This window comes from Polyodon spathula, chromosome 2, assembly GCF_017654505.1.
Source record: "Polyodon spathula isolate WHYD16114869_AA chromosome 2, ASM1765450v1, whole genome shotgun sequence".
Lineage (NCBI taxonomy): Eukaryota > Metazoa > Chordata > Actinopteri > Acipenseriformes > Polyodontidae > Polyodon > Polyodon spathula.
The window spans coordinates 106,463,326-106,490,522 of NC_054535.1; the positions used below are offsets into that span (position 1 = coordinate 106,463,326).

Below are 27,197 nucleotides of genomic sequence, written 5' to 3' on the forward strand. Positions count from 1 at the left end.
ATCCCTAGACCGACAGTATGACCAATGCAGCCACTTCTTATGTTGTGAAGAGAATGACCGTTCACTCCCCATTGACATATAAAACTGAAATGTATGTTATCAGTTTGTTATCTTAACCTACGATGTTGTAATGCTGCTTGCTCATGTCACAATTATGAAAGGCTCATCTGCGGCCGATGCTGGTGATGTCCGCTGTCTGTATGTTAATGTAACTTGCAAATTCCTACCAATATGTCGAGTATTCGAGATCCGAACGCTGTTTAAGTAAGGCTTCTTCATCTGAAAGATAAGTTAGTCAACAGATTTTTGTATTATATGAAATATATTACTACTATGACAGTGGACGCACTTGTTCAGAAGCTTCTATGAACTGTTTGTTCACGTGAGAAAGGAGAGCTTCAATAAACAAAACAGAAATTCACCAATCAGAAGTCGCTGTGGGATCACTCCTCCGCGGATAGACTCAGTCCTGTCCAATCGGAAGACAGAGAGCGTGGAAAGGGCGGTTTTGTAAGGGCTGGGAGGTGAGTCTCCTTCTTCAGTACCAGCATTGTAATGAATTTAGTAAGTGCTGAGCCAGCGGATTTCAGTTGGGTTGGGTGGCAGAGCAGCTGGGCCAGAGTTTGCTGGGTAGGGATTAGCAACATACAACTTGCAGAGCCACATCGCTTTCTGTATATCACGCCTTTTCATTTTGAAACAGGATAGTATTATGGGAGAAAGACACTTGAAAACAAGTAAGTAAATAATAATAGAAATCCATCAATAACAGAATGAAATCTAATGGACTAAACCTTTTACTTATAAAAAATAGATTGAAAAGTCAAAAACTAAAACAAATGTGGGCAGAATAAACTTGTAGCGTTTTGGACGTTACTTTGCATGATTTCTGTTATAATTTGAACAAATATTTAAATAAATAAAACTTGTACAACAACAGAAAAGAACGTAAATACCACTAGCCAAGTTTCCAGCGTTAGTACTGGCGAGTCATTGTGAGCACGGCATTGGAAAAAGAAGCTGCTGTCGATGGTGATCAGAACTTAAAAACAGCCTTTCTTAATGCGGATGAGGCAGCGTTCAACAAAAAGCCGATCAGGGAATTGCAAAGCCTATTCAATCTTTCAACCGCGTCAGTCTCAGTACATGATTCATGACTGAGTCCCATGATACTCTCACTGGGTGCTACAGTGGTATAAGATGAGCGAACGCCACCTGATTGTTGTGAAAGATTGACCACTAATTTAAAATCAATCCGCGGAGATGCTGTAGTCTACTGCCTTGGATACATGGGTACGGTTCAACATCCGCGTACTGTGAAAAATATGAAGACGTCTTTGTTTGTTTGTTTGTGATATGATACCATCAACCCAACTAAGCAGGTATGAAACTGGCTATTAAATTTTTGTTTTATAATAAAAACAGTCTAGAGATGTCCAGGTTTTGTGTGTACATTGTACAGCAGTGGCAGGTGTTTGTGACAGATGGGGACGGGAGCCTTTAGGTCCTGTTTGCATTAGGACGGTAACGATATCTGCCACATTCTTTCACTTGTGCCCGTTTTTTGTGGTGGTAGGGGGAGGGGGGCTGTCAATGTAAGATTTTATTGGCTCAAAGGCAGTAGCCTTCACTGATGCCAGCAGCTGCACAAAACAAATTCTCAATATAACTTCCAACTTACCATTCTGTAAAGGTCAATGCAAATTGCTGTGCAACAGGAGTCTTATTGCCACCCGTGCTTCAGCGCTGATGTCTAGAACTGATGGCAGAACCTGTAGGCTACTGGTAATAAGAAATCCAAAAATGCTGCTGCAAGTTCTACTCAGGCAAAAAAAACAAACAAACAAACAAAAAACTATTCACATGTGGGAGTCAGTTTGAAAATGAAACTGCTATCTGTCTGAGAGAGTTTGAGATTTGATAAAGGCTCCACAGCAGAGCATAGAGTAGGCTGGAAAGGGAACTTGCGTTGTGCCTAACATTTTATTTAACCATTAAAAGACAATGCCAGTTTAAGGATAGCATGTCTTAAAGAGTATTGTCTTAAAGTATCTTTATGCATTCATTTGAAACTATAACCAGTATGTAAGCATTCTGAGTAGTTCTGGTGTTGCTCTTCGGTTGAAGTTGCCTGTCATATATTGGTAGATGCCAACACCATCTAGTGCACAACTAGTGTATTGCCAGCAAAACAGAAAGATATGATATAAAGACACTTTGGCTGATTTAGCCTGTGTTACATAGACCTGTTATTACCTGCCAGTTTTCAATGCAGTTCATAAAAATCAGTAGGACCCCTATATGCACATGTGAAAATGTAAGTGTGACAAACTGGAGAAATAGACACATGCTTCCTTCTACCTCTAAATATATATGCTGAGAATGTCCTTACGAAGTTTCATCACAATTGACTGACGGGGCAACTCCTTACATTGATACTAAAGTTGTGAGACCATCCAGTCACCCCCCTGATCACATGCAGTCATCTGTGTACGATTCGGCCTGAGCAACAAATAGGGTGTATTTATTGTAACTAATGAATGAAGTACCTGACTCCTCTGGAAGTGCCTGTCTGCTGTGTGTGATTACCAGGTGTGGTACTGAAGAGTGAGTAAGCAAGTCAAAAACTGCCAGTAGCCGGAGTTTGCTTTATTGAACAGATAAGATTAGTCCAGAGATTGTAGATCCCACCAAAGTTTTCGTACACGGTGTTGTGTGTGCTCCATGTGCCTCCATTGCTGGTAGTGTCACGTGAGCTGTTCAGTGTGTGATAGGTAAATAAATCCTGTTCACCTGCAGGGGGCGTATCAACTCCAACCTCCGTCTCGATCTCCTGCCTGTCACCCCGCAGTGAGTGCATGCATCTATATGGCAGATGGCTACTCTGTCACAAGCATTAATGCCCTGTATCGTTCTAAACAAGGGATTTAGGGGAGCTCCCAAATAAAAGCTTAATCTCAAAACAATAATTGTGTGAATACAGTAATTGTTACAGCTGTGTATAATGGTATTTAAAACAGGATTCATTTATCCGACTTTTTGATCCACCCTTACTCTGTGCTTACCGCAGTCAGATATGTGAAGGACTACTGTATTAATTTGTTGAACCACGGGCACTGCAAAACACTTATCTCTTCCCCTCTGAGCCTTTGCACTAAAATGTATACGAATTAAAAAAAACTGTAAAACCAGGAAGAAATACATTATAGTGTTCTGTGTACAATAGGTTTTTGTTAGTTTCAACGCTAATTGAAATGATAGCAGTTCTAAAAAAAAAAAAAAAAAAAAATAGTGTTGAATTGTCCCTTGCATAATCAGTTAAGCGAAGAAGGAAGGCATTACCAGCAGCTGAAACATTTATCTGCATTGTGCTTGAATAGTTGTTGCTGCACTACGCTGCAGGATTAGTATGTAATACACTCCTCCCTCCTGTACTGCCAGAATCTGTAGAGGACAGGTGCCAAACTGTCGATACAACAAGGGTCATTAACAGTGTAGTGTAATAATCCAGCTATGAAACATTAGCAATCAAAAGCTTTGAATACAAGGACACTGGTGTGTGTTTATGCAGGGTAACGTGTCCAGGCAGTCTGTGTGCTGCATTCTTACTGGTTGTGCATGTCTCAATGTGAGGGTGTTGTGGAAGTTTTAAACTCCTGAAAGAGAGACTCAGCAGAACAGACAAGATTGAGTAAACAAGTTTAATGGTTTGCAAACCCGAGAGCACACTCAACACACACAGGTGTTAGGACCCGAGCAATGTTCTGACTACGCAGAGCCAGTAAGCATAATATATACCTTGTAACCTGCAGTTATTGCAAGCCAATCACAGAAGCTTAACTCAGTATACGTTGGATAGCAACAACTTGGAAGATTAAGGTGAGACCAATCACATGCAGCAATAACAACTTATCGAAATTGCAAGCATCCTAAAATTAGACCTATTCTAACTAAGTTGGTGACATTTCTGTGAAGTGTCACGGATGCAGCTTGCGGTTGCTAAATAAAAAGAACTTCCTCTTTCTAGCTGGTAGTCAGTATCTTTCCATCCCTTATAGGGGCCGCTTGCCCTGCAGCAAGAAAGAGGAAGTATGTTCAAAGACAACTACCAGTACATAATACATTATTATTATATTATACCTAAATCTTGTAACCCGTAATAGCATTTAAACCTGAGCATGGAAACCCTAAACAATCATAGCAGTAGCAACATTGTAATTTTCCCACCACAAGGGAGACTGCAATGCATGTGTGTACATTTTCCTGGCTAGGTGCCCTTGCAGGTGGCAGACAGTGAGGGTGGAAACAGTACAGCATTTGTCTATGTTGGTGCACATGTTGTCTCAGAAGGAACTGGAGCAGTGTAACGATGTGTGAACTGCAGTGTAATATAACCCGATGAACCTGTCCTGTATGCTCAATCGTTTTGCTGTAACCAGGCTCTGGTTTCTAGAGCTACGGAGGTAAGAAATGTAGCACCTCTAGTTTACTGGTATAAATATATCGCTTTCTGCTTTTCAAGACAGGTTTGTGTATCGAACACTACTGAGAGAAACTCACTGTGCATGTTCTATCTTGATTGTAAGAAACAAAGAAGCAAACAAACTTAGAGTTATTGAGTACTACTTTTCATCCAAAGTTCATAGAGTTCAAAAGCTGAGTTACAACTGCCAGCATTGAACGTACCTCAAAGCTAAGTTCCTTCCCCGCACAACAGAATCCCTTTTAAAAAGAGTCCTGTAGCACAGACTGCAACAGTCATCTGGGTTCTCAATGAAGGGGCTAATTCCGGCTCTGTGTTCTGAAGTGTTCATCCTCACTGGATTAGGCTTCACAACGTCTTTGCTACAGGGAGTTACTCCACATGCTGCGAGTGTCGATCGCAGAATACCAGCACCTGTTATCTGGGGTACAGGTGTGATTTGATGGGCCTGTGCAATGGCATGTCTTATGAGACAAGTAGTGGAATCCGCATTTCCAATAACTGAATGCTTATCTATGTTCTTGCCTCTTGTTAGTAGATTTAGACGATAATAAAAGTTCAATTATCAATCATTGGCAAAAGATCATCATGATAAATACAAGCCTCATTACTTACATTATTTGAGCATTATTCCGAGTAACTAGGTATTTTTCTGTCATGTGCTTTTTTTTGTTGCTTTCTTTTCTTATTAAAATAAAGCCTTACTGCTTTGTTCTGCCACAATAGAAGAGGAGACGATGTTAAAGTAATTTTCCAATTGCCAGTTTAATTCCTTGGCACATATTTCCCCTATTCGCTCCAGCATTTCTTTATGGACAAACCAGCTGACCACTGGAAGAGAGAGGAACTAGCTTTACAAGCCAGTGTTTCCTTGAAAAACAAACATTTATCAGAAGAAGACCTGAGATAATGTTTCCAAAGCTAACAGGAGGTAATGGAATCAATGCTCCTTTAATTATTCAGGTTTTTTTTTTTTATTGTGAAGAGCTTTGTGATAACTGGTGCTTCATTGATTCAAGTTCATCTTGTTATTGCTCTGCTGTCCCTATTGCAGCAGGTGTATTAATAATACCACGCTTGTTCTTTATCACACTCCTTTGTAAATTGAGACCCTTTTTGTCAGTGTTAACCTTTGTTTTGTTTTTTATTGAAAAACAGGGCCCTATTGTTTTTAAAGAATTGTTTCCCGATTTTAATAGGCTCATAAATTAAGATGTGTATCCTTATCCTGAAGCTGCGTGCAATTGATTGTATAATGATTAGTAATTAGTTTACAGGACAGCCGTCTGAGAGGGAAATCTCAGCTTGGCACACTTAATCCTCTGTGAGATTGAAAGCAGCTCAATGTGATGGGAAAATGGCGATGAAAAAATAAACTGGAGGTGCCATGCTGAAAGCAGATCACCCAACCTGCTGGCAACAAGTATCCGGCGATATGTGTGTATGCTTGCAGGGTTGGAAATAAGACCCTCATTGCAAAGCAGTTTGAGCCATTTCTGGTTTTACCTGAATTTAATAAGACACACCTGGGCTTGTTACCTGTACACTGTGACTACTCAGTCTTGCATTAACACCTTGAATGGGAGAAGCTGCTATGCAAAAGGAGTCTTATTCCCTTCCCTGAGATGAATACCATTATAGTCGGTGTTTGAATATTTAAAAATTCAAACCCATTTTCCAGTATTCTTTTGTTTGGAACTAGTTGGAAAGAAATGGATCGCACAGCACTGAGATACAGCAGAGCAATCTGTCACAGTGGGTTGATAAACAGGTTTGATTCTGAAGGCATTGCAAGCAGTTTTATTTGCACATGCTGTCCAAGCAATACTAATTACAATTTGCAGACCGTACCTTTACAAGCAATTGCAACACAATGGATTTGGAACGGATACCACATTGTCCTCATGGGATTACAGTGTTACAGAGCCCCTGCAGTGTTTATAAGAAACCCATTACTTTGCCTACTGTAGCATGATGTATCCCCTCTTGTCCGTATCGTAGCAATGTTTTTTTTCTACATATTCCCTATTTTGCTATTTGTTATTCACACATTATAAGTAAATCAACTAGGCTTTTACTTTTTTCAACATTTACTGAAGAATGCTTGCCAGGATAAAGTGAAGTTTTCTTCTAAACACCTCATTTTATGCAGTTCCTGCTCCTCCTGCGACAATGCTGGTGCTGTGATTGAAATGAGTGGCATGTTGTGGGACCAGAAAAGCAGTACTGCTGCAGAAGAGAGTGTGATCTGTATACACTGCAATCCTTCAGAGTCCTGTTTTGTTTTCTCCTGGCGAACGGTCCCCAGTAAATGCTGAGGAATTTATTGGCCAGTTGATTTATGACCCGATGACATGTCAATAACAAATTCAAAGGAGCCGGCAGCTTCGAAATAGAATGCTGCGAAACGGACAACATGGGACACGGCCACGGTAACGTAATGCGCTTCTGGAAAACTTTGCAGAGTGTTCTGTAACACTTTAATAGAGTAATATTGTACTGCAATCAATATGCATCCTTCAAACAGTCAATCATATTGTTTCAGCTGCCCATGTGGTACCATGGTCCCTGTAATATAAACCCGTTATAGTGTAGCTATGTTGTAGCTACAGTTAGTGGCAGATTGACTCTCCAGGAGAAGCCATGTTTCACAATGAAAGTACATGTTTGCGATAACATGTGTTTCTTTTACAGCTGTTCATTTGGGAGTGTGGTAAGGATGACGTCACTGGCCAGGCTGTTGTAATCAGGTAAGGATGACGTCACTGGCCAGGCTGTTGTAATCTGGTAAGGGTGAATTCACTGGCCAGGCTGTTGTAATCCGGTAAGGATGAATTCACTGGTCAGGCTGTTGTAGTCCGGTAAGGATGACGTCACTGGCCAGGCTGTTGTAATCCGGTAAGGATGACGTCACTGGCCAGGCTGTTGTAATCCGGTAAGGATGACGTCACTGGCCAGGCTGTTGTAATCAGGTAAGGATGGCGTCACTGGCCAGGCTGTTGTAATCCGGTAAGGATGACGTCACTGGCCAGGCTGTTGTAATCTGGTATGGATGACGTCACTGGCCAGGCTGTTGTAATCAGGTAAAGATGACGTCACTGGCCAGGCTGTTGTAATCAGAAAGAGACTCGAGGTTTGTACGCGCTGGTGCGCACGTTTAATTATAAGCAAACAAAAATAACATGGACAGAAACTCTAAATAAACCACATTTAACAAAACAAAAGGCACAAGAGCCAAAACAAAAGTTTATTCAAAACATTCACAAACACGGACACAGGCGTAAATACAGTACAGTACGGAACACTAAACACATACCTTCACCAACATTAACTCTCCACATAACCAACTATTTCACCACCCGTGATCGCCTTATTTATACACCTGTGGCTGGAGCCTGAAATAATCGTTTAAACATTTATTCAATTGACGGCTCCAGCCACATGCTCACGTGTGTTTGCAGGGAGGATTTTAACTCTGTCACTGCCACCCAACACTCCCCCCATATACAGCCCTGTGCTCTCACCCTGCCTCACTGCCACAGGGACCTGTGTAACGAGTGGAACAGCACAACAGGCGTAATTTATTAAATTATGTTGTTGGCTACAGTCACTTGAAGGACGATACCGTTACAAAGGAGGGGATGGATAGAGCCTTGTCCCTAGAATAATGGCAAGCCTCCAGTTCCTGTGACATAAGATTCTATCCAATCAAACATTTAGAATATCAATAATTACACAATGCAGCAGATCCATGCTGCTTATAGCCATGTAACTTCTCCAGCTGCAGCTAGATTAAGACAACAAGCATATATCCTATTTTTCCAGCTGCAACTAAATACTGTAGCTGGGTTCATTTTGGGTAGAACTGCTCTGCTGAGTAGGGTTTGCTCTTAGTAACGCAGTCACTGCTTTTAGCCCAGCACTAGTAGTATAGTGTTGTGTTGCATTTTCATCTGCCACTGAGATGACTTGAAAGCGCTCTGAAATCAGACTCGTTCATTTCCATTAACAGCGGACCAGATCAGATCGAGTTCACCTGGGACTCTGTTAGCCCCAGTTAGGAGTGTGGACTGGCAGAACTCCATCTGATGGTTGAAGTTTCCTAATGAGTGTCCAATGCGAATAAAGCAAGAGCTGGGTTTTCCCCTGACCGCAAAAAAAAACCAATATAGACATAACATGAGGGCGGTAAATATATCATACTGTCAGGGATTGACTGGCGATTATGAAACTGGTGCAATCCACAGTCATTAAACTGATAGTATAGATTTCAGCTGGGGAACTCAATTATCAGCAAATACATTTCTAATACAGTCCTGCATATGTCATCTTGGCAGTTGTATTTGGCATCTTGTAACATGGCTCATATGAAGGGTATGTTTCATATTGACCATTAGTCCACCGGAGCGGGTATTATTCCAGAAAGATGAGTCTTAAAAGCAAAAGCAAGCCCAGCAGGAGATGGTTCAGAGTGCCTGACAACACAGTTCTTAAAATATGTGTCTGCTGTTTGGAAATGTGGAGCAGAGGGATTCCAGCAGCACATGGTATGAAAACTCTTCCCTGCTGGAGTCTTGCTGGGTCTGTTATTGAAGTGCAGGATCGAAGGTGGAACCCAGCTAACAGTGTTTTGGAACAACCATGTTTTACGGAAGAGAATGGCCACAGTGCCATGCATTGCTCACAATTCCAGACCCTTACCAACACTTTCAAAGTAAAAGCATAGTGAAATGTAAAAGAAAAAAGCATGGGGAAGCACAGTAAAGTCCAGAGGTACTAAAAAACATGGCAACCTATGGCAAAGTAGGTAAATGATAGTATAACCATGGAAAAACTACAAAAATACCATGCAAATTTACAGCAGGGAACCTTGATAAGGGGAATTAACACAGTTATACATGTACAGCTGTGGCCAAAAGGTTTACATCACCTACAATTTTAGGATTGAAACATCATTTAATGAACAAAATTTAGGTATTTTATTTAATTTCATGTAATAAAAAATGTATTGAAAAGTGTACCAGATGCCATAATAGTAGTACAGTATTTCAAGTTACACAGATTTCAAAATGTCTCATTTTTCAATTTTTGTCAGTTTTCCATTAAGTATATGGAAAACTACAGAGCGGTATGTAATTCAACATGTTAGTGTAACATTTTTTTGCTGCTAGCAAGCCTGAACAGGGTTGCTGCTGGGCAGTTGGAAAGGGGTTGCTGCTGGCCAGCGTGAAATTGTTGTTCTGGGAAGAAATCTGAAATGCTGTACTGAATTAAACCAAATGTGCTTCAGGTGTGTGCGTGACCGTTCACATTAATTCCACGTTTGAAGGTCAAGCCATGCATTTTCAGAGCATTCTAATGTAAAAAAAAAGTAATTTGAGAGCCTGACAATTTGTTGAGATTTACACTTGGTGTCTTGTTTATTACATTTCTCAATATCTTGCCTCAGTGTGCCACACATACATTATTGTCATTTGGACATCAACAACCAGTTTTATATGTATACTTGGGGTGGTATATTACATGTATTCATTGCCCAGCTATGCTGAGTGGACAGCATGTATGTTTTTCAGTGAACCTACAGATTGCATTTTAGTGCTTGCTGAGGTCAGTTAAGTACATTTAGTGAAGGCTAAATTGCCATGAAAATAAAGCAACGTTTTCTGTGTGTCGTCTTTCACAGCGGTGTGGGAATTATGCATTGTGGATGTAAATAGTGTGTGTGGGAATGGAAGGTCGGCAGGGACAGGGTTAAATCTGTCCCTGCCAGCAATCACAGGTGTGGCCACATCTATAAAAGGATCCAGAAATCCTTTGTTTGTTGGAGGGAGTTTGGTGAGTTTGGAGCTGTGTTTGTGTTGTCTGCAGTGAAGGTGAATGCCCAGTTTACAGGCACTGATTGGGTTGCTTTGTTTAACCTTTTCTTGTGGCCCTTGTGCCTGTTGTGTTTGTTCTTGTTTGTGGAAACGTGCGCATAGCCGCTTGAACTGCAGCGTTCCCTGACTCGGAGTCTCAGTCCTGACGCTGCCCTGCCACATGCGTCAACTCTGAACACACACACATAATGAGTTTCGAAGGTTTCTGTGCCAAATCAAAATCTGCACCATTTTTTTCACAAAGACAAAAAAAGCTGTTTCGTTCACAAAACTAGAGATGAAAGGCTGAGAAGAATCATTAATGGACTCTTTTAAGTACACCTACATTGCTCCTAACAGTTGCAGCTTGAAAGGGTTTTCTTTCTCTTTCAGAGATAAAAAAAATAAAAAATAAAAAATCATGCACATTTTGCATGGGAGGCAAGAGCTTTGAAAATCATCCTCCCAATCCCAAGATCTGCTAAAGACAAACACTGTTAATGAAACTAGAGCAGCATTTCAGTGAGAAGCGATTATCATATACAGAGCTCCCTCGCTATAACGCAGGTCTGTGGGGGGGGGACGGGACAGGACACGACAATATGAGCATTATAACCAAAGAGTGTTATAAACGGGGGAGGGGGCACCGTGGGATACATAACACACATGTGACTAAAATACAAAATTAAATAACTCCCTCTCTATAATGCACATATAGTGAAGCAATAATGTAACTTTCCATGAATTAACTATGCATAAAGCACCATGTAATCAACGCTATATTAAAAATAAAAAAAATAAGGTAACATTCCCACTCGTGGATCATTTTAATTTGCAGTTTTTAAACTATAAATAGCCTGGCTAAACGGCAGTCGGGAGTTGAGTTCGAAGTGCGAGAAGGAGAGCGGATCGGGAGAGGGGAAGAGGGAATGGGCTTCCCCCAGGTTTAGTTGCCGGAGTGGGGCTGCAGCTTCTTGTCTCCCAGAGAAAGCTGCAGCTCCTCTCACAGCAAAACAGTAAATACATTAGGAGAGATAACCACGTAATAGGCCTAATATTTATTTAGTTATAAAACGAATGCTGAATAAGATGTCTGTGTTATAAAGTGCCAGCGCAGCGTTTCTTCAGTTCAGATACTGTATCAAAAGGGAGAGACAGAAACAGAAGTTATTATTATGTATTTCATAGCAGACACCCTTACCCAGGGCAACTTACAGTTGTGTACAAAAAATACATTTCAAGAATTAGAGTACAATTAAGAGCAAGATGCAAAATACAATGACTTCAGTTCTAATAAGAGTAAATACAAAACACAGTACAATTTGATATTGGGGCAGTTCAAGAGCAGATAACAGTGTTGAGAGTTACATCAGGGTTAGATACGAGTGCAGGTGTAATAGAATACTACAGATTGGGTTCAGTGCAGGATTAAATACAGTAAAATAGGGAGCAGGTAAGTCCAAGTTGAAGTGCATTAAGGCAGAGTGCTGTATAGACCAGAAGGGAAGAGTTGAGTTTTTCAAGTTACACTTTGAAGTTGTTTACAGTTTGATCAACACTGGTACTGTATTTACTGTAGAAATATTGCATGAATCACTAGTATAGGGAATTGGGGGACATGCTGTAGGAGCGTTATATCCAAGGTGCGTTATAACCTCTATATTCGAAACACTTGTCTAACTTTCTTTCTACGATTGCAGAATAAGCCATTGCGCTTCAAATCCAAAAGTTGACATTTATCTCCCTGCCAACAGCAGTTACTGCTGGGGGTGGGGGCTGTGGTATTCCAAGAGATACAGATTTCTTATGCATTTTTAAATATTCGAGGGGAACAAAAGAACTGAAGGCTTCAGGGGCAGTAAAATTGGGCTGAAAGGGACTTTAAAGATGCAGATCTGAGAGAGAGAATCAGAGAGGAAAAGACAATGAGCTTCCAGCTACAGTAGCACAAGACCTGAAGCACCCACTAAACAACTTAGAATATTCACAAGCAGCTCCAGTGGAAGACACTAGAAGGACGAGGCCTACGCTGTGCTGTGCTTGTTGAAAGCAGTAATATTTACTGGCTAAACGCAGTGAAACAACAAGGTTGCTTTTAGGCACTTGTTCTGGCAACGTCGAAATAAACTTGCTGGCAACATTTAGAATCAATGTTTGTTTGTTTTTTCTCAGGTGCAACACTTGCAAGACAAACAACCAAACCCGTCTTGTTGTTTAAAGAGCTGGTTTTGTTTCTCAAGGGAGCATGTGTTTGAAAACATTCAGTCATTGTCTCTGCAATGGTTTTTAATCCTTTAAGATGCATGACTATTTTTTTCCTTACATTTTAAAAAAGTATTTCATCACATTTCTAGAAAACACTGTATTGGTTTGTAATAAAAGAAGGGCTGGCAGTACAATTACCGGTGGATAGGTTTCTGAGGGAAAACAAGCTCCTGTTTAATTGAATCAGAAATTCCTATTAATGTGCAGGTTGCAGGTGCCGTCTTGTGCCCGGGGCACTTTTAAAATGAAAAATGACGCTGGAGTTTATTTGCAGTGGGGAGAGGAACTCTGCAAACTCATCAAAAACTAATTTCATTGTGCTGGAGCAGCATTATCGACTAGTCATATGGTCAGCTATTTGTTTATCTCTTCCTTGGCTGAACTTTGTGAATTTGCATTTCTCTTCCAGTGGTTTAAACACATTCAAACTACATTTTGACCATCCATGTTCTTTTTTTTACAGTGCTTTATGGTCCCTGTTTGCGTTCATACGCGTCTATGCTTTACCATGCTCACTATGGTATAGTGGAGTACTAAACAGAAACCGGTTCAATCCTTTCACAAGCATTTTGTCTGAAGGTTAATTGGAAACGCTTGTCAAATGATTTCATTGTTTCATTTTGTATTCTGTATCTCTTGTGATTTGAGTGTTTTAGAAGCTGTAGGTGGTTTATCATGTGTGACAGACCAGCCAATGGTCATGCAGAGAAACAGGAAGCTTGCTGTTATTGTTTGCTGACACAAATGAACAGGTCCTTCATGCATGTGAAGGAGAGACAGCGCTGACAGATACAGACTCAGACTTTCTAGCTGCAGCGGTTCTATCTGTCGCTTTGGGACAAGTGTCTACATGCTGAAACGGCTTCACAAACTGTTCCTGCTGCCTACCTCCCTGCCCCAGCTTTCTGCAGCCTTGTTCTACCCACCCTAATGGGCACTATGACAACTGAGTGGCCAATGGGTTAACCAGTCAAGGTATTATATTGTCACATGGCTGGAAAGGAGGTAACCAGGGACACTTTTTCTATTCATGGATATGGGTTCAGGGATCCCTGCCAAACCATTCCAAAAACAACCTATCCTATCACTGTAACACCATGCGTGGTGCACTGCAGTATACTTCATGAAGTGACAAAGAGGAGACACAGGTATGTCAATGAATGTGTCTGTTTCCTTTGGTATCAGAAGTGTGCTCAGTTTTACACCTTCACTGCTACATTGGCTTTTATCTGTTTTAGATTTTAGATTTTTAGATTTGGATTTTCACGGGAGGATGAATCCCTGCTTGCCTGCAACAAAATACAGACAACACTGGGATAAACTCCAAGCCTCATATCTGATCTGATTAGGTATCTCTGACACCCATCTGCTTCACTGCAGGTCTTCTTCACACAACAGCTCCTGCTGCTTCCTGGGGGTTCATGGGATTGGAACTGAAATGACATGGGACAGCAAGTGACAAAAACAAACAAAACCAAAACCAGTGTAATCTATCTGAAATGAAATGGGAGAGCAAGCGACAAAAACCAAAACCAGTGTGATCTATCGGAAATGATATTTGTGTAAACATCAATTATGCATGATGAGCATAATTTGATACAATTCACCAGTGTTATTATGGGTGCCTAAAACTTAATACATAATAGACTATTAAGTCTGATCCAAGACTTCCTCGTTATTTAATTGCTGAAACTATTAAATGTATTAACAGATAAAGTGCAGTAGGACTCAGTCCAAAACAAGCAGTGCAGACGTTTCAGTAGCTCATGCTACCACGTTACTAAATGTACCAGTTTCAGCAATCAGAAAATTAGTATTAGTATTGAGGCTGTGTGGTCCAGTGGTTAAAGAAATAGGCTTATAATCAGGAGGTCCCTGGTTCAAATCCCAACTCAGCCATTGACTCATTGTGTGACCCTGAGCAAGTCACTTAACCTTTTTAATATGAGATGTTGTTGTAAGTGCTTTGTGATGGTGGTCCACTATGAAAGGTGCTATATAATAAAATAAATATTAGTGTGTGTCCATTGAGGCGTTTAGGATTAGGGTTAAATCGTGAAATTGAGGGGTCACTGCAAAATTCACCTCTTTTAGAGGCCAATGCATACTCAATAAGTACAGAGAGAAAAAAATAAACCTTTTTTATTCCTTCACTGTCCTGTGTGCATTGCACTTAGGCAAAAAGCAAACAAACAAAAAACATCCATAAATAACATTTACAAAAAAATTCTCCAAAGCGGTTAACGTTCTTGTTTACTATTCAAATGACAACAAAGTTTTAATCAGTCTATCAGTGGGTCTGTACTGCTTTTGTCTGACCTGTACTGTGCAGTAGGGGGTGGGACAAAGCTAGTGCTGCATGGTTTTGATTTAGGTTGCTAAAATCTATTTTTCAGAATTGGAGGTAAAATAGTAGAAATGGACGACAAAGCAAAAAAAAGCAAAGTATATTTCGGTGATTGATCATGTCAAGATATTTCCCAAAGAAACTGTACATGCTGATGGAGGTAATAGTTTTGCACATCTTGTAATGTGCCTTTGGAGAAAATACGATTTGATTGCTATTTAGCTTGAGAATCACACATTAAACAAAAGGCTACTACAGGTGCTGCTGAACAGAACGTAAAATAAACAGCTTTCAGAAACCAAACTGGAAAGTCAGCCCAGACAAAAAGTATTCCTGTCTGCAAGTTAAGTCAGCACTACATGATCTAGCACAGCCACCTCGCTTCAACCTGCTGCTTACTTTTCAACAGTTGGAATTTTAGACCAGAATAGTCACAGTTTCATTGTTTTGACTTAGTACTAATAAAATAAATTATCGGATGGGACAAGTAACACGACAACGAACACGCTGCATACATTGCCTTTATTAAAGTATGCCAGATGCCCTTGGGTAAACGAGTTTTCTAATCGATTTCCACATCTATTTAACTTGGCAAAGCTTTGCCTTACACTTCCAACCAATTCAGTGGATGCTGACTTGCGTCTCAATGTATGGGCAAGTCAACTGCAGAGGGATGCTGCATGCTTGCCTTTAACAAATGACAGCACTCTGTTTTAGTAAGGAAGCATGTACCACTGTTTTTAGGCTTTATAGTGATCTGAAATACTCTCTGCTTAGGGTTATTTAATGTTTAAACAGGTTCACGAAATCCTAATTTTATTCCGCAACCTACCCGTGAAAAATACGTAAATTTACCGCGATTTAAGTAGACCCCTATTTATGATATTTAAGAATACAGAGATTAGAACTCAGTGCTGGCAAGCCAGGGTAGGCAATGTAGAGAAGTTGCCATTCCAGGAACACCAAGGTGAATGCAGCCCCTGCTTGGAGGATGAGCCAGTTGTACTGGCACCCACTATCATTCCCCAGTGAGGTGTTCTCCTGTGCTTACTGCTGTAAAGCTGTAAAGCTGCACACAGCTCATACAGTAATATAGGAGTAGTAGCTATCTGAAGCTGTGGATTCCTGCAGGTGAATAAACTCAGCCTGATTCCAGAAATCTGGGAGTTCGTCCTTTTATTTATCCTACTCAACAACTTCCAGTTCCAGCAGCCCTTCAACCGAGGGGAAAGCTTTCACACAGGCACACATACTCCACACAGCACAAGAGACCATTACTGACTTATCAGTGACAGCAGACATGAGGAATGAGACTCGACGAGTGTTTCCGTACAAAATGAATGCAGTCCACTGGAACTAGTTTAATTGACACGCTTCTCACCCCACTGGCAGGCTAGCCTGGTGGAAGCACTGTGAAGGGAATGGTTTTGCAGGGCCTGGACTGGATCCCCCTCCCTCACCCGACACACACAGTGAGGCACGGAACTGCTTCTGGCTGACAGATGGTGGAGGGTTAGATCAGCATGCTGACAACAGGCAGATGTTCAGTGTGGCTGTTTTTTTTTTTTTTTTACTTTCGATGATTAAAATTATACAACTGTGCACGTTTTGCTGTTTGTTTTGTATGAAGGAATTTGAAATACTGGATGGGACGAGCACTAATCCCTGCATTGTGGCTGTCAGTCACATGACCTGCATGCCTGGCAGATGACAGTGCCAGTGCTGCTCTTTGAGACTCACACAGAAAGTGCTCTGTTCTGTAGTCAGCCGGAGCTAAGCCCCCTTCGTGACGGATCACTTTCCAGCAGCTTGTAAACACGCCAGTCCTCTGCTTCAGACTGAGAGGGTCTAATGCCGAATGTTGGTGCAAGCCATTACATTATCCCTGCCTACTTAAAGAAACAGCTGACTGGTGTGGTTTCTGAGCCAGTACCTTCAAATGTTGTTGTGACAGGATGACAGAGGGCTGAGGCTCAGAGACAATGTAAAGTCAAAAACTAAAGGTCTTTATTTAAATAAAATAATCAAATAAACAGGCATAAGGGTCAACAGAAAGAGGTTCAAACACAAATAATCAAAATGAACTTACAAAATAAACGGTCAGGTTCCAGGTCTTTTAAAACAAGACACTCCTTTCTTCTAAACACAAAACTCCCAAACAAAAGAACACTTCCAGCCAGGGCCTCTCCCCTGGCTTTTATCCCCTGTGGCTGGAGCCCAATTAATCAATAATCATTCAATTAGAGCTCCAGCCACATTCTCACATTTTTTTCTGGCAGGGAGAAATTTAACCCCCTCCCTGCCAGTTCCAAACATATTCATATAGACGGGGCAGTTCCCTGTCACAGTCGTGTAAATCGAGGTTTACGTTTTCCCTGTGTTTGCAGTCATTCTGATTGGTTCTGGGTCTTGTTGATCCAATATTGAATTATCATCATGTCTCTGATGATAATTCTATACGTAATTCTATATGTATTGAATCAGAACAGCAGAGCCCAGAAGCAGGGAAATAGAAAAAGGCTGTTGAAATGAGATTTGAAGATACTTACTCTTTTCTAATTGTGTCTGTAAAAAAAAAAAAAAGTTTACTGGCAAAACAAAGCATGTGTCACTAATTGACAGGGTTGGGTTACAGTATATTAACTGAGTGCTTAATGATGAGCATTTTGAAATTCATTCACAGCAGTACAATGCAATTTAAGTCTAATGCCTACATTATATATAATTCAGTGCTTCAGTTTGATGTTACTTCATATATATATGTAGAAATGCGCTAGTGTACCCTCGTAATTCGTTACTGGATTCCTCCGAGGGGGATCGTGCAGAGGCAATGATCCCTGCCACTGCATTATCTCAGCAAAGTGCAGACAGCGTGCCTTTGCATTGGGGGCACAGTCACACGGTCACACTATCCCTTGTTTAGCGTATGTAAGGTACCGTACGCGTGCCAGGTGTATTTTTTTCATGGTCTCTCTGTTGCAGGTTAATTGAGGCAATGGCTCACACTAGTGTTTCTATCCACAGATTCTTCAGCCCTGCACAAATAGCATTTTAATAATTCACCGCATTTCATCGGTATGCTAGAATATGTTTAAAATTAGGACCGAGATCTAGGACAAATCCCTCGATTCCCAGGCATCAGCTCCAATCATTGGGCTGCCCAGGCTCCTGCGCTCCACTAAGGGGGTGGTGGAAGGCTAATGGTTTAATACAGTAATACAATATGCTATTTCTTGGTCCCAGCTTTTCAATGGAAGTGTTTGCTTCAGACATCATTACTATACCTCATAGTAAAAGTCTTATTTAAGGGATGAAGAGCGAGAGCATTATTGAACTGCGGAGTTAAAGAGGAACACACTGCACCAATGCCATTAGCACTGTTATACTACAACTTTTTAAAATGAATTATTTATGTATCGTTGTTGTATAATATCCAGTAATATCAACTACATATTGTATAGAGGGCTAATGATATAGTTTATAAGTTAGCTTTGCTGGTGTGAGGTGAGGGAGATATGTTTTTTCATGTTGCTTAATTGAGCCTGCAGCCTTCCCCATGCCTCAGGTTACTGAATAGGTGCAAATCATGATAACGACATGGGTCAGCTATTTCTATAAATATACTATACAGTGTTAGATTACTCTTTACCGTATGGGGGTACCTTATTTTAATTTTAAAATTTTGTTTGGTTTGTGTGTGGCATGAATGTTGCTCCAGATTTTGGATGCATTCTGTTTTGGATGCATTCTCAATTTATTCTTCTGCTTTTTGTTTTGCTTTGCAGGAATACAGAGGTGGGAATCTCTTGAGAGACTGAGATCCAATCTTCAGAGCAAAGGGGACAATCCAGATCTTTTCTGTGAAGGTGTTTTATTCATAAGAATAAAGGACCTCATTCTGACAACTGCATGACCTTCCCTTAGTGTGTGAGCTGCTCATATACTGCACAGTCAATCAGTCAGCCTTCCAGAACTTGTTAAGTGCTGATTTACTTTTCATATCTGGCCCTAAAACCTTCTTTACTATATTGCATCTGTCCTTTTGTCTTTCTGTATAATTTGTATCAATGTAGCATCATAAAAATATGATCATTTCACCAGAGATGTTATGAAAAGGATATTGGTTATTAAAACTTAATAAAAACAAAACAAACAAACAAAAAAAACAACAAGTGTGGTATTCCCCTAACCATTCTGAAACCCCTCTGGCCGAATAGAACAAACAAGAATCGGGAATGCTAAAGAAATCCGGTCTCTGACCGGCCGCAGCATTCTTAACCCTGTATTGGATCTCTAGAATAAAGGCTCAGAGGCATTGCCAACTGAAAGAACAGACAAATCTTTGAAGTAGAGTGACTCTGATGGTAGCTGGTAATCCCAGCCTCTGCTTGCAGCGTGCATGCTGTGAACTCACAGCGGATCTGTTACCGCAAGGTGCCCAGCTGGAGATTCTGAGCTGGACCTTTGGGGGACACGGACTGGCCCCTCCATTCCTCATGGAGTCCGAAATGAGCTCGGGACTGTCTACGGGGGCCGTCGTGGCCATCGTGTGCAACTCCCTGGTGGCTGTGTTCATCCTGATCCTTCTTGTGATCCTGTACAAAGCCTGTCAGATCCCATCCAGCCAGGAGAGGACCCCTGTCCTAGCCACGGGGGAGAAGGAGCAGAAGAATGAGCAGAAATACTTACTGACGACCCCGTGACTAGGAGCAGAAGGGGCTATCACATCAGCCCGAAGCCCATGGCTTTGGTACACCAGGGAGAAGCATGGCCAGTGTCATGTCCAGATGCCTTGGACTTGCTGGATATGAGCAACTGCTGAATCACCTGCTGATCTGCATAGTGCAGAACTGGGAGCACAACCTACAGTGCAGCAGGAACTTTTTTCACAGCAGCCCAGAACTATAACAAGAGTGGACATTTGAAGCTGAATGCCAGTAGTGTTCCACCCAGTCCCATTCCTACAACAGAGAGGGACAGTTTGTTTAATAATATTTCACATGTGCTGGACTATGGTGTTATTGTACATTTGTTGCCTGTAGACTCCAGCGGTGATTCAAGGGAAGGTAAAACAGACTTCTAGATTTCTGCTAAAAACCAAACCAGCAGGACAGAATATGCGACCTTGGGAAACTGGTGTCTTTTTACAATGGTTATCAGACAATAATGAAGACTGGATTTATCAATCACTGTAACAACATAACATGGGTGTGAACACATACTGCCTCCGGACTTTCCTGTGTGACTTTAGTAAAGACTGTTTCGGTGGGCCCCAGGGGAGTGAAGTGAATCACTACTAGCTGTGTTCAGTTTCAGCTGCTAGATGGCTGATTGCGCTTCAGGAAAATGCTGCTGTGATAAAACTTGGCAGCAACAGTCTTTACCCAAGTGGAGAGGATCAGAATCTGAGGTGATGAAGAAGAAGCTGTGATGCGGTGGATATAGGGCATGTTGAGCTACTCTCATTATACTGCTATTTCTGATTGTGTAGGTGAGGGATGGATATTATGTGATATACTGTACTCTCTATATTACTATTTACCACACTTGTTCAAACTAGTACTCCAGAATTGTATTTTATCGTTAAACTGCAGAGTTATTGTACTACTGAACTTGTCAGTCCAGTGGGTAAGAACGCTAAGGTGGAATGTGCTTCTGATTAATGGGTACCAATGTTTATCATATACTGTAGGTTTTGTAAGACAGCTCCTTGGGTTGTGTAGCGGTTAGAGTTAGGGTTAGGTTTAGGTTTAGGGATAGGGTGCAGGTTAGGGTCAGGGTGCAGGTTAGGGTTAGGAATAGGGATAGGGTGCAGGTTAGGGTCAGGGTGCAGGTTAGGGTTAGGTTTAGGGATAGGGTGCAGGTTAGGGTTAGGATTAGGGATAGGGTGCAGGTTAGGGTTAGGGTTGTAAATCACTGTGCTTGTATATTCCTCCTCTACAGATAGACAGACAGGTTCTACTTGTATTTATGATACTCTCAATAACAACTAAAGTAAGAAAATTAATTTCAGTATCCCACTACAGCCTGACATTGTCTGGTGTAAGTTAATAAAATCTTGTAACCCCTGAGAGAGTAACACTGAAATGATCATAGCCAGGGGTTCACATAACTTTTATCATTAGGTTATGAGTACCAGCAGAAATGGTTTGGTACTCACCAAAATTAGGGGTCATTATCCAAGTCTCTGTCTAGCTCCACGTCCTCCCACGACAGTTCAAACGGTACCTCATACAGCGTGAGCGACATTACATTCTGGCGACAGTACACGTTTCATTTATTATTGTTATTTATTGTTATTATTTTTTTTATTTTTCGTTAGCAACCATAGATGATGATAGTTTCTCATTGGGTCTGGACTACTCAAAGACCCGCCCACATTTATCCACACACACAGCAGAAGGTTTGTGTCGTGTGTGAAGTTGTGAGGAGGGCTTGATTAGTGCAGTATTTAATAATGTAGCACCAGTAGGCTGCCTGATGCTAAACTTTCAAAACAGCTTGGCAGCAATTTTCAAAATGATTTGCACCCCAGGATGCTGGGTTCAGGATTAAAGGTTTCAGTGGTCATCTTGCACATATGAATATGCATCAGGGCAGAAAGCCGGGATCGATATTTGTTTTTTAAAATGTTGACTTGTGAAAACCCACAAGCAGCACTGCTTAATGGCCGTGTCAGAGACAACAATTCTAGTTTATGAATGTTTCAGAAGGAGTCCGGTTTGAAAGTTATTACAATTTTTAACAAATCATCACACATTCTCTGTTTATTTCAATAGCAGTGGGGATTAAAAATCAAAAAACAAAACACTTCTTCACTTTATTAGTGTTGTTGAACACGACAGCTTGACGGTACAGTGGTATTTATATAATGATATAACTGAGGGGAAAAATATGATTTTTAAGTAAAATGCTGAAGTAAATGTATTTTTTTATATTTCATGTTTAAGTGTAATGGTTTTCAAACATCACCACCTCCTCTCATACATGCTCAGTGTGGGAAGCAAAGCGTCAATGAGCTCCCACAATGCCACTCCCCCTAACTACATTCCTCTTCTCTGAATGGACAGCTAAATCGAGATCCCTGCTGTCATTGGTTATTTCAAGTGTCCTTAAAAAAATGAGCTCAGTTACCTGGAGAACAATCCCACAGACCTTGAGACACAATAGAAAATCAGGAGGTTAGGCAGGTTTGGGTCACAACCAGATAATAGGATTGACCTTGCAAGCATGAACACCCTTGCTGCCAATATGAAAATTGCTTTCCTGTTAAAAATGTACAGACAGTATGCATTTGCAGCTTAAGGTTGGTTCATACTTCAGACTCCGACATAATGTCTGGTCGGTCGAGGATCTCTTTTAAAGTCGTACAGAATATTCTCATGCGCTGCAACTTCAAATCCCATGACGTCGGATGATGTTGAAAAATGTCAACATTTTCTACATGGTCATACTCTGTTAATCATCATGCAGCAAGACTTTTAATAGAAGAAGTAAGTAAACATCCACATTTGCATAACCTCTCACTTAAAGAATATAGATGTCCAAGTACAGTGCACTCCACTTATAAGAATTACTGATATAACAATCAACCACATATATCAAAACCACTGGGACAAAATCATTCCTCTACTAACCATGCTAAAATACTCTGCTTGCAAGAATAATTTCGGGGCAGACTGACTGCATGCAATACAATACTGTATCAAGTGCAATGTGCAGCCAATAAAGCTGTTTTTGAATCTGAGTTTGATCACATCTCGCGTGATTCGGCACGTATGTAGTGTGTACAGTAGAATCCTTGACCCGCACAGACCCCAAGTAAAAAAAAGCAAGTCTTGCAGTTTACATATGAGTCAACATGGCAGGTATTTTTTTGTGTTCTCTGTTAGTGAAAACGAGTTTTGATAAAGTGAATACTCATTCATTGAATACATACTGAGTACAACACTGTTGTGTGATATGCATGTAGAGGAAGAGGGATTGCAGGTGAGAAGGGGGTGATTGTGGAGTTCTGCATCTCTGCTTAGTGAAAAACTGAGATTTGCATCAACTTCCCTACATGTTCCCATCCTTTGTACATATTTTAATAATACCTGAAGTGACTGCAGTTCATACTGAGATGCCTCTGAGGGGTTAATCGACTGGGCTTCAGACTGACTCACATGCACCCTGTATGCTATTTCTGCACAGCTTTCAAATGCAGCATTGATTTAATATTTACGCTTTAAAATTTGTAGCGATGTATTCCATAATTCAATAGCAGATGAAACATGGTTTTGAAAATACATTTATTATAGTTTCTGAATAGATTATAGTCAATTTACTCATGTGTAAAGATAGGCAAATATATGTATATTGTTAAATAGAAAAACAATGTATATAAACTAATATTGAGACAACTATTTGTCTTCTATGTTTACTGAATAACAGCATTCAATATTTTTTTTTGTTTTTAATAAAAGAGAAACTGATGACAATGTTGCTGGTGGCTTGATGAATACTGATCTCTTGAATGTGATGTTAGTCCTATTTGTTTTCCAGGGGTTGTCCTTGCTTTGTAAATACAGTATGTGTGTTGCAGGGGTTGTGTGTTACAGTATGTGTGTTGCAGGGGTTGTCCTTGCTTTGTAAGTACAGAGTAGGGGTTCTTCTGACATTCCCCAGCAGCTACATTCCTGCTCTTTATTTGTTGTCCAGGCTCTCTGGCTCCCGCAGTAGGTTCAGGATTTTCTCCATCTTTGCGACCTCCACCTCGGGTCCCTTGGGCACCTCCTGCCCTTTCTTTTCCTGTAAAATACCAGTGAGCTGGATTAAAGGAGCAGAGGCACAGCTCTGCTAATACAAGGAGATAGGCAATGAGAAACCAGCAGAGGGGAAAAGTAGCAAATGTGTCAAAATAATTTAAAATACAATTCCTTACAGTGACAGTAGCCTATAATGGAATAACAAAATAGGAGCAATATGTTCACCTGAAGTGCAGAAAAACCAGCAACATCTCACTACTGTGTTTCATAACACACACCACTGTACGTGAATAAATACACCTGCATAATAACAAAATAGTAATAGCAAAGTGATTGTGTTGAAAATGTAAGAGGCTGCAGCAAAATGAGGCCTTTCGTCAAGGAACTTTATAGTGGTGATAAACAAAGGGGTCTGGGAAATAAAGCTGAATCAAAGATGAAAACTGAAACCACATTGCTGAACAGTGAAAAGAATACTGTAGCAATGTTATCACTGAGACAAGAACTCATGGGATCTCTCACTAAAAAACAGCCCAGTAACAGATCTTAAAGTCAAATTAAAATATCAAACAAAACACTGGACAGATTATCTCACTGTTGAGACACAGCAGGAGTTATTTGTTACAAACAGAACGAAAGCATGCATGAAGCACCCTTATTAAAGTGTTAGCAGTCATTGTGAAGTTTTCCCATGACTGCACTATGAATTTACAACACTTTTCATGTTGTAACACACAATACTGTGGAACAGCAGCAACGTGTCACTGCAGTGGAATGTATTTTAGGGGGTCGTCCAATTGGGAATATGTAAATATAACCCTATTAGATTCGATCCAGGAAACTGGCTTTAAAGGAGAAAGAGACTGAAAGGATCATATTTAAATCCTCTGACATGCACTTTAGTGCAAGATACTCCAGAAGAAAGTAAGAGAGAGATAAAGTAAGTTTAGCCACCTCTATAAAGTGCAGTATTTGCATGACTAGATATTTCTGTATACCATATTCACATGAACATCACATTCACTTAGGTGCAAACAACTGACGGTCAAGCAATTCCCAGAGGTGCTCTCAGAACCTCAATATGATTTTATAGTGTGATATTTTCAGCATGGGTGTGATAGTGGAAGCACCAAAGTGGCAGTCTCCCCGATATTCCCTGAAAATGAACTACTCTCAATCAGCATACACTTGTGAGCAACACACTTACCTCTGAATGCTGAGGAGCACTTCAAAACACAACCGAGAAATGTAAGTAATGTGATGATTGTTCTATTGCAAGTTACTTTATTTATGGACTAAAGAACTACATTACAGATACATTCCAGGACTAAATTAAAGGTAATCAGACATGTTGTGAAAAATGACAGGCCTCAGTAATGTATGTATAGCTGCTAAAACAGGAAGGTGGCATATGATGCATATAATTATACTGCAGAGAATCATCTGTGTAACAACCCACGCAACTTTCAACAAGGCTGAAAGAACTGAACAGCACTTCTTATAAAGGACTGTCAGGCAGAAATGCACTTGAATTAAACAAAGCAAACTTCATAAACGAAATGCTTACTGGCCGTTTGTTTAAAATAGCCGAAGCAATATTCAAACAGAGCTGCTTATTGGCTGTTGGCAATATCAAGAGCGCAAAGTACTGTGACAGAGATATTAAGAAATCAGAACAAGGGAGGCGGGGACTTCTAGAGTTAAAGAAGCCACCAGCTGCAGGTTACTGTACATTTATCATTTGTTTTGTATTTTCTTTTAAAAAAGGCTTAGTGTGGAGATGGCTTATAGCAAACCGCATAGCAACACTGTATTGTAGCCTAATTAATCTTGTTTAAATTTGCGTACTTTTAAAGCATAAAATGTCCCCATATTTGAAGCAGTTTGCGTGTTGTTTTTGTTCACTAACCTATTTATGGATGTGTAAATGCTTTTTCTATAGATGTTCGCAAATCTGACTCACATATCCGCCTATACCCCAGTCTACTGGGGGTCGGATATGCGGCATTGTACTGTACCATAAAAGAGGAGCAACGCCTGTGAAAAGTGCAGCGTTATCAATAACATGGGTCTGTCTCACTGCTTTGACACATATTAAGATTGATGAGGAAGATGCTTCATTTATATCAAAACTGTAATTTCATTACTGAAGAGAATCAAAGCCAAACCAGTGTGAGAAGAATCTAAATTACTGGAGATTAGAAAAGCTGTCTTCCCACCCACACTGTAGCTAAAATAGACCAAAACGTAAAGGGGCATTTGATCAATTCCCTAGCCCAGCAGGAATAAGCCACTAACTATTCTGTTTTCTGTACCCCGGTATTATCCCTGGATCTCTTCCACAGAATCTGTAATGTATCTGGACTATGCATTTTCCTGCCAGGGTATGTGTGGAATTATGGGTGATGGAAACTTTTTCTGGTTTGTCAGAGAGAAATGGACATCCACAGAAATAGACATATAACTTTAAAACTATATACTTGTAATATTCAATGTGTCAAATAACTTATTTTATTCATTCAAAATCTGACAAAATATTTAATTACGACAAACTTGTATATACTTTCATCACTGGGGATGCATATAGAGAAGGCAAACTTTACAGGTTTGCATATATGCACACTTGTATATCTGTCTGTTTGTCAAACTTACATTTTTACACGTGCATACAATGAATGTATGTTGGGTAGTTGAACGTCACTGATATGCTTATTATTATTATTATTGCAGAGTGAACCAGACACTTGTGTGATTCTTAGCATTGTCTGAAAACATGCAGTAAAGATGCCACAATAACACAATGGCTGTCCATTGTTATTCAAATACTTGAAAAGGCTGGATTCTTGCCAAACTTGTTTAAGCCTCTACAGTGCAATGCATTACCTGCTGGCTCACGTCCTTCCCAACATGGTAACTGATTGCTTTTAGCAGACGTGAGCAGCAGAGCAGGGCATGTCTCCCTGTGTTTTGCCAGTACAGTACAGATTCATTCAGAAAGTCCAAGTCATGAAGTCCAACTGATCAGAAAATCAACAACGGGGTTATCCTGCTTTGTTTAATTAAAGGGTGTGAATACTGGCTTACGTTTTCAACACTGTAGGACTATTAAGCAAGAATAAATGCACTTCTGATTTACTCTACTTTCATTAACATGGCACATTGTTAACTCAAGTTATTAAAAGGGTTTGAATTAATTCATGAGAATTGTGAAACTGCAAATGGTACAGTCTAGCCAGGCACACATTTAATAGAACAGAAATGGTAGACGTTTAAAAGCTTACAATCATCATTGTGTCATAATATGTCATTAAAGCAAAACACTGGATAGTTTGGCTAGCTAAGGCAACAAGTATTGGATTGGATTGTATTAAAAAGCATTTGCTGGTTCGTGTTACAGTTCCAAATTTATTTTAATTAAACGAAGGGGCATCAATAAAACTGCTGACACTGAGGAACAAGTCCCTGGACAGTTAAGGCTTATTGTGGGATAAAACTAATAA

At 40.4% G+C, this 27,197-nt stretch overlaps 1 protein-coding gene and 1 long non-coding RNA gene across 3 annotated transcripts in view; one reads left to right on the plus strand and one right to left on the minus strand.

The window, feature by feature from the left end:
- Positions 1-537: 537 nt before the first annotated feature.
- LOC121306750 lies at positions 538-19,299 on the plus strand. The gene is made up of 3 exons (XR_005948243.1): positions 538-737; positions 7,178-7,233; positions 18,736-19,299. It is a non-coding gene; the product is annotated as an uncharacterized LOC121306750 (long non-coding RNA).
- A 4,254-nt stretch (positions 19,300-23,553) lies between these two features.
- The window catches only part of dnai1.2 (dynein, axonemal, intermediate chain 1, paralog 2), a 52,780-nt gene continuing 49,136 nt past the window's right edge, over positions 23,554-27,197 (minus strand). For both annotated transcript variants that reach the window (XM_041238677.1, XM_041238667.1), the window contains exon 20: positions 23,554-23,740. In XM_041238677.1, the coding sequence (XP_041094611.1) occupies positions 23,636-23,740 (105 nt within the window). In that variant the 3' untranslated portion in view covers positions 23,554-23,635. The remainder of the gene's footprint in view (positions 23,741-27,197) is intronic.